The 8,527-nt window shown below is 40.9% G+C and overlaps 2 protein-coding genes across 2 annotated transcripts; one reads left to right on the top strand and one right to left on the bottom strand.

Moving 5' to 3' along the window:
• Positions 1-2,681: 2,681 nt before the first annotated feature.
• On the bottom strand, positions 2,682-5,995 carry LOC106108933 (syntaxin-17). Its single transcript, XM_013290295.1, has 6 exons — positions 5,758-5,995; positions 4,793-4,903; positions 4,640-4,724; positions 3,939-4,084; positions 3,660-3,862; positions 2,682-3,583 (listed from the first exon to the last, which is right to left on the bottom strand). Exons 1-6 carry the CDS (start codon positions 5,875-5,877, stop codon positions 3,367-3,369), a joined length of 882 nt encoding a protein of 293 aa, XP_013145749.1. The 5' UTR covers positions 5,878-5,995; the 3' UTR covers positions 2,682-3,366.
• Positions 5,996-6,082: 87 nt separating this feature from the next.
• On the top strand, positions 6,083-8,523 carry LOC106108684 (serine/arginine repetitive matrix protein 5-like; the record flags this gene model as incomplete). Its single annotated transcript, XM_013289943.1, has 4 exons — positions 6,083-6,276; positions 6,877-6,908; positions 7,178-7,832; positions 8,048-8,523. Coding segments are annotated over exons 1-4 (1,179 nt in total), but the record flags the coding sequence as incomplete, so codon positions are not given.
• Between the last annotated feature and the right edge of the window lie 4 nt (positions 8,524-8,527).

The raw sequence follows: 8,527 nt of genomic DNA, 5'->3' as shown, positions 1-8,527 counted from the left end.
CGGCCCGCACGCCGACAGCAGCGCGCGGATCATGGCCTCGGGCGCGCGGCTGCTGATGTTGCCTGCGCACACGGACTTCCCTGCTACATACTATCAGAACGCACACCGCATTGCCACTCTACCGCAATACGACCTACTTCCCGATTCTCGACTCCTGTGCTGGCACTGAATAATTTGCTTATTCGAAAAGTAAACAATAAGTTTTAAGTCGAATTATTCTGCATCTCTTCTAAGAGCATTTTATTTTGCACATGTTACATTAAAAATGATGTCGCCACAGATCCCAAGCTAATTTGAACAATCTGAATGTGCGCCAGTGCTCCCGCCAAGACGAGTACACCAAACACTCTGGAAGAGGCTCAGGGCACTTTTGACACCCCTATTACATCATTGTGGGTAAAAACAGGAGGTTGAAATATTGAACATCAATAGCTTATACTGGAATTCATTACATTGCCAAAACTATGTTTTAATTATCATCTAGTAAATTCAAAATGGGATAAACAGCGAGTGGCATTCTTTCAAAATGATGACACTGTGTAATTGTTAAGGCTTCACAATATACACTAAGTATTACATCTAACACATTTTGTAATGTGTTAGATGTAATGTAAAATTGGTAGTGGTAGTGCCCGCTTTAACATCATAGCACGAATGGGCCGGCACACCCGGTGTAATACCACAATTACACAAAAGACAGGCGTGAAATGGAAACAATTCCGTGTTTCGTCTGATGAGTGTGTTGCCGGAGGCCTAATTTAAGTACCTTTGTCTTCACCGCCCTTTTCTTACAAGGAGAGGATGGAAAGGGGAAGTGGATTTGACGGTGGAGGAGATGCATAGGAAGGGGAAGTGTCCTCTTCATGTGCGTCTTCTCCTCCATCCGATAAGGGTAGGCAACGCATCTACAATTGCGAATGTTTATGGACAGTGGTCGCTACGCCACAGTGAAGGATTCAGGTGGCCGGTTGCTCATTTGCCACCTTATGTTATAAAAAAAATAGAAAATGTAAGCGGGAATCTGCATTTTTTATATTTGGATTTATATTACCATCTATAAATAATTGTATAAAATTAAATGTATCTGACTCATTAAGAAAAGTATAAGATTGGCATAAATAATATGAATGTTTTGACATGCTACCAATGAAGACAGTGACAGCTGGTCCATCGTGGTCTTTGCCGTTGGTGTGTCTTTGTGAAGCCCGGCCGGACTTGGGCACCGGCAGCAGCGCTCCCCGGCCCGAGCCCCCGCCTGCGCTCACTGTGCCACTGTAAGGTCCGACCATCACCTGAAAACATATATTATGACTAGTTGTGGTATTGCATCATCCAATTACAAAGACTACCATTGTAAAGTACTATGGAAATTACCTAGACACCAATAACAATGTAGAATATTGTTATGGCAACAATATTAATATTAAAACAGCAGAGATTAAAACCTCCTTAAACATTCCTCTTTAAATGTGATACAGGACATTTACCAGATGATGATGAACATCACATAAATTAAATAATAATTTAATAATGTATTAGAAGATATGGTAAGACAATAAATCCGATTTATAAAAAACAGTTTGGTAACATTCAATAAAAATCAACACTATCTAGAACATAGCAACAAAAAACATACTCAAGTGCATTGCATCCTTGATATTATGATGCAGAAGTATCACACAGTAACAAGCATACACCTCACATGTCCTTTGTAACAGTGTCTGCTACATAAAACATTAACACCGCTATTATTATTCCTTGTTTTACATACATCACTGTTTTTAATAATTTTCAATGATTTTGTTAAATAAAGAAACCGTAAATCATCTTATTTAACTGTCCTATTACTGGCTAAATTCTTTATTGGAAATCGTTAAAAATACAAAGAGGAAATCCTGCAATGTTAACTATTTGAAAACACAATTTTTCAGGTTAGATTAATAAATGCCGCTTGGCAAATAACTCACATGAGTGGCCATCGGCATTGTGACTACTCCTGGCGCGATCCCGTAAGGCACCATCGGAGCCCGAGGTGGAAACGACATCGCACAATCACACGAAATAATTACGGCTTCATTCGCGAGGAGACTTCCCAAAACTTTCTCACTATGTCAATGTGACGCGTACGCTGACGATCATTAATTTCGTCTCCGCTAACAAGATTTAAGTAAAACTTAATGGTTATATTTTATTCACTTTTTAATACCTAATATCTTTAATATTAACAAAATTAAATTACTATTATTACAACGTAACGTCTAAATATCACGATGTAAGTTTTCCTATCACATCAGCCATGTTTTATAACATTTCATGATTTTGACTTTTGATTTTTTAACCAGCGATGTACCACAGATAACAAACAAAAATTAAATTGACAAGTACGGATATAGATTATGTAGAGTTGAGTGCCCGCCATTATTCATTCCAATTTCTGCGGCAAATGTGAGAACTAACTTTTGCCATGGTGCAAATATTTTGGGAAAAATAATTTCGTTAATTAACCCTTAACTTGGCAGAATTTTATTTTTTCGAATATCAAAATAATATTCAGAGCACTTAACCTTGATGACCGTGTTTAGAAAAAAAAATTGATGTATCTCTACAGATACACTAACAAGAAAAGGGTTAAAAAGGGGGTAAAGGTAAATTTTTAAACAATATAATGAAATAAGACAACCAACAACTAAATATTGTTTATTTTATTGATAATACATACCCTTAAAGCATACATCACAGCTTATAGCTCCTCGATTGGTTTTGCGTAGTTGCAACAGACGTAACATATGCCCGCATGTACACAAATACAATAAATAACGCTTTTTTATGTAATAAATTAGTACATTATGTAAATAATTTACTACTCTAATTTAATATTAATCCATGTTACTCTAAGCTCATGCATGCAGGCACCAGACGACCCGCGCACAACACAATGTCAGGTGTAGCGGCTCAGATGCTGCGTAAGCAACATATTTTATGATTTATTGAATTTTGTGAGGGATTTTATAATTCTGAGCAAGTACTAAATATCTCTACTTTTATATCGTCCGCTGTCGAGGAAAATATTTATTTTATGTACATAGTATGTATGTATTAATACAAAACATTGCAACTCATGTTACAAAGCTTTGGAATATTTTTTTTTTAATAGCGATAATTTAAAAATAATTCTCTGGTCAGTTTTTAGACATATATTTTTCTAGTCAAGATTAACTGCAAATTGTTTTGTTTTTTTTTGTGTCTGGAGGTAATAAGGAGTAAATTCTTATGTAAAACAGATTATATTTCGTTTCCCTAATTTATTATGTTTATTTCGATTTGTACGATAAAAGATTATTATGATGCGAGAAACGTGCCTTTGTATTATTCGTGCTTGTGGTGGTGTGTGTCGGGTGCGGGGGCGGGCAGCGGGGGCGGGGCGCGCGGCAGGCGGGCGGCGGCGCGGGCGCCGAAGAGGCCGAGCGCGGCGCCCAGCAGCGCGGCCGCGGCGCCCGCCTTGGCGCCCGCCAGCAGCCCCACCGGCCCGCCCACCGCCGCGCCCAGCGCCGCGCACCCCGCGCTCGCCAGACCCACGCTCATCCTACAATCACATGTCACCATTTACACATTGAAGTATGACTAGGAGAGACTCCCGTCAGACAGCCGCGGTGCCGCACCTCTGCGCGACGGAGAGGTGTTCCCTCGCCGCCGCCACTTCCAGCGCCGCCGTGTCCGCCGCGCCGGCCGCCGCCTGCACCTGGTCGCGCTGCAGCCGCGCCGCCTCGTGCACGTGCCGCCACGCGTCGTGCAGCGCGCGCACCTCCGCCTGCAGCTCGCCCCACCCGCGCAGCACCGCCTCGCGCTCGCGCAGCGCCGCCTCCTGCGCACACCACTGCCACCGTCAGTCGCCGCCCTGCACCCGCCCCCGCCCCCGCCCCCGCGCCTCGCGCCTCTACCTGCTCGTCGTGGTGCAGCTGCAGCTGCGCGCCCGCGTGCGACACCACGCCCACAGAGTCCGTTGAGCGCGCGCTGCCCGCCTCCGCCCCCGCCCCCGCCTCCGCCCCCGCCGCCTCCAGGCGACGGATCGTCACCGGAGAGGACTCTACATCAATACGTTCTACGTTTTAAATCTGAACGTATTGAATTACACATTTAAACCAACAAAACCAAAAGCTTCTGTTATACAAACAAGTGGAAATCCTTTGGTTGATTACGCGAATGACAAAAGTTAATCACATAAATGGCCAGAGTTCACAACAAACAAACTTAAAAATTCGACAGTTGCACAAAATGGGGATTACGATTAACGTAAACCTATGATATATGTTGTATTAGTACAGTTAAAACATATCGATAGGGTTATTTGTTGGCGTGAAATCCAATATTAAGGTATTCGAAGTTACAAAAGAATTACATGACTAGGGTTGCCAGGTATAGAATGTAATTCACAATTTAAAATAACATTGTACACGTAGTCTGGCAACCCTGCGGGGAGGGGCATGCAGCGTGCAGGCTCACCGCGCCGCGAGCGCTCGCGCCCCGCCCCCACCAGCCCCCTGCAGCTGCGCTCTATCACACCTGCACACAACCACCGTCAGCCGCCTCTACCGCGCCTGCCTCATACACCTTTTTTTTTGTCTCATACACCACTACTCACCGAGGTAATCGACGATAGCGCGCAGAGTGAGGTCGCGCGTGCGTTGCGTCATCGTGTCGAACCTCTGCCGGTCCTCCTGGCGCACCTGCACAGACCATACAGCATGTAACACAAAACTGTTAGCACAGAGGAGCAGTGCACAGGAGCACAGACCTGTGCGCGCAGGGCGTCCATCTCTGAGAGCAGTGCCCGCAGCTGCCCGGCGACGCGGCGCGCGTGCGTCTGCTCGGCACGCAGCCGCCGCGTGTCGCCGCTTTCTCCATACTGCACAGAACATTCACTTTTTATATCATGACACCCGCAGTGGGCCAGCATGGTTGACTATGGCATAGTCACTCTTTTTGTGTACTAAGTTATTTTTGATAATTGATAGAAGATTGATTTGTGTGATGATTTTCTCTTGCAGATTTAATAAAATACTTAAGTTAAACATGGGAGTATTTGTTTAAATAAATATAATTTTAAAGCGAATATCTTAGATATTGTTGTATGAAAATATCTTATGCAAGAATTATATACCAACAAAGAGACAAAATTCTATCTGTCTACATCCTTAATTTAGAATGTTTTATATAAGATAGACAAATAGAGATATGTGTTGATATATGAATGCCCTGTGACCTTACTTAATGTGTATGTTTTGCTTCATACAACATTAGTTAGGATAGATTCATTATGTTTAGTTCTCAGCACATTTGTGCCAACTGTTATAAGGTATATACAAGTTGCAACTGTAGCCTTGAGGATTATAACATATCATGATGGACTTTGATTATGAAGGCCAGAATAGTTTTATCAATAAGTCTTTGTTGTGACATAAGTACTGACATTTGTTTCTTGTATTTAAAAGGCATACCTAAAATAAATTTAGCATTGGGTTGCAGAGTTCTAACAAATATTACTTTAAAAATAGTCTTTCTAGTTTTTGTTCCGAAAAGACACGTGCCAGAGTTCACGTCACAGGTTGAAACTCAAAACTACGACATAACAATGATTATTTTTAGAATTATATGTTGAGCCTAACCACATTGTATCTTGAAAAATATTTATAATGTATTGTTGTTTTGTTTGCATATGCAGGACCTTCAAATAATTAATTGGAATAAAAATATTATTACCTTGATAATATTAGCTTTGTGTTGTCGTAGCAAATCCAAATGATGAGGGATTGCGACTTCGTTAAATTTTGTAAGAGAAAGCTCCACTCGTTTTAAAGTTAGTTTGCCAGCTTCTTCCATGATATAGATTTACAATGTATTGTTATTTAATAGCAAAACATAATTAAAGTAAGTTACATTTCGTTTCTATTTCTTGTATTGTTTTTGTTTAGTATGTTTGGGGATTGACATTGACAACTTGACGTTTGACGGTGACAATCAAAGCCAAAGAGCGTATAAAATACCTACATGAGATTTAAAACTTTCAACGTTGGCACTCTATGACTGTAAAGCATCAAAAAATAAATTATATCAGGAAAAGTCAAAAATCAAGAAAATTTTGATTTCAGTTTATTATAGGAGTTTTTTTCTGGATAATGTATCAGCCCATCACCATGATAATATCCTAGATCAAATGTGTTTGAGTAAATAGACGAATTGCAAGTAGTTTCAACAAATTAGTGATGGATGTCGAGACAGGTTAGATTTGCGAATTTACTTTAATTTCTTTTATAATTTACAATTATTTCTTTACAGCTGCATAAGTTATTGTTACTAAAACACAATTGCTTAATATTATAATATTCGTACGAGTGTACCGGCATAAAAAAAGTTTCTTTCACCTGCTGCTACTTTTTGGTGACATAAGTTCAAATAACTTTGGAAGTAAATAAAAGATAATGATTTGGCATTTAGATTCGAATAACAGAGTGCATAATATGTAGGTGTAATCGTTTAAATTACTTTGAGGTATGATAACACCTTCAATAAATTATAGTAGGGTATGTTACTTGTACTTCAGGAAAATGTAAAACAAGCCAAGTTAATTGATATCTCTTTCAGGTAAAAGAAAGATGCTGAAACTGTACTGAGTAACTATCATAATACCATAATCACTTTTTATACATTCTCAAATTCAATATATCTTTGCTTAAATCTCTTTATTCCTCACAAATCTCTGTACTTATGTAGTTGTTCTGAGTTGTTAGGAAAATGATATAGAAATTGTAATATGTTGATAAATGCATGTACTCGATATCTATTGCTTCCATCCATTCATCCTTTAATCATTTTTTGCAGATGGAAGGATTTCCCGATCCCGCAGCCCATCTGTAAGTATTTTAATTCAAAATTTTGTATTATTTATATTTATGGAACTAAATAACCAGTATTTGTTACATTACCTTTTTTTGCCCTTTTGTTATATTATGGTGAGGTAATAGAAAACTACTGTTTGTGTACACGGTGACCCTGCCACACTCCAGCTTACAACACAAATATGTTGTTAATCCATTCACCCAATTTTAACCAATTTGTTTCGCCGTGTTCATATAATACATCATAATAATATAAGGTTATTTATTGCATAAAATTTTATCAGGTAGCATCGGAGTCGAAGATGTCTCGCGGCACATCTCGTTCCCGCTCCCGGTCTCGAAGCGCCTCGCCCAAAAGCAGGTCCCGCAGCGGGTCTCGGGCTAAGTCTAGATCTAGATCCAGAAGTGGTTCAGCTAGATCAAGATCCAGCAGCAAATCAAGATCGAGGAGTGGTTCGGCTAGATCGCGATCGAGAAGCAAATCTAAATCAAGATCACGAAGCGGCTCAGCACACAGATTAAGGTCTAAAAGAGGCTCGCCGGCTAAGTCAAGGAGCGGTTCGGAAGGGTCGCGGTCGAGGTCTAGGTCGCGAAGCAGATCAGCTGCTAAGTCTAGGTCTAGAAGCATCTCCCGCAAATCCAAGTCGCGCAGCAGATCTAGGTCAAGAAGTGGATCTGCAAAGTCTAGGTCTCTTAGTAGGTCGCGTGCAAAGTCTAGATCGCGAAGTAGATCCGGCAGCGGGTCGCCGAGACGATCCCGATCCAAAAGTAGGTCTCCGGATAAGTCTCTGGAGACTTCAACAGAATCTAAGCCAAGAAGTGGTAAGTCTCCGAGCAAGTCTCCTGCCAAATCCAAATCTAGAAGTAGATCTCCTGAAGATGACAAAGCGAAAAGCAAGTTGACTGAGAACATGGACGTGGACGAAGAAGAGACTCGAGGTGAATAGACATAGCATATAATAAAAGTTAAGATGAACAATATAAATTATTTGTAATATTGTCAAGATGATCTTGATTAAGATTTCTTTATTGTTTGGTTAAATGTTGCTTTAAAACTGAGACAATTTTATGAGAAATTGAACTATTTACCGAAAAAAGATCTCAAAAACTTTTGGATTTACTTCAATTTTAAAATGTTGAATTTGAAATTTCAGGTCGCAAGAGAAAACGTTCAGGTTCCGGTTCTGACTCGCCAGCCAAATCTCGCTTAAAACAATCAAAATCACGTTCTAGATCTCGCTCCAAATCTCGCTCTAAGTCACGATCCAAATCTCGTTCTCGATCTCGTTCCAAGTCCCATTCCAAATCTCGTTCCAGATCGCGTTCTAAATCCCGTTCAAGGTCTCGTTCCCATTCACGACCTAGATCTCGTTCCAAGTCGAGATCTAAATCTCGATCTAAGTCTAGATCCCATTCCCCGTCCAGACTGCGTATACGTTCGCTATCCAGATCCCGTTCTAAATCTGTATCCAGGTCTCGCTCTCGATCAAAATCACACGCAAAGTCACGATCTAGGTCAAGATCCCGTTCGGACAAGTCACGACGCTCGCGGTCAGGATCGGCTAAATCACGACGCTCACGGTCCGGATCGGCCAAGTCACGACGGTCGCGGTCCGGATCGGCCAAGTCACGAC

This window comes from Papilio polytes, unplaced genomic scaffold (genome assembly GCF_000836215.1).
Source record: "Papilio polytes unplaced genomic scaffold, Ppol_1.0 DF821400.1, whole genome shotgun sequence".
Lineage (NCBI taxonomy): Eukaryota > Metazoa > Arthropoda > Insecta > Lepidoptera > Papilionidae > Papilio > Papilio polytes.
The sequence above is the reverse complement of the archived record's forward strand: the minus strand, read 5'-3'. Positions and strand labels throughout refer to the sequence as shown.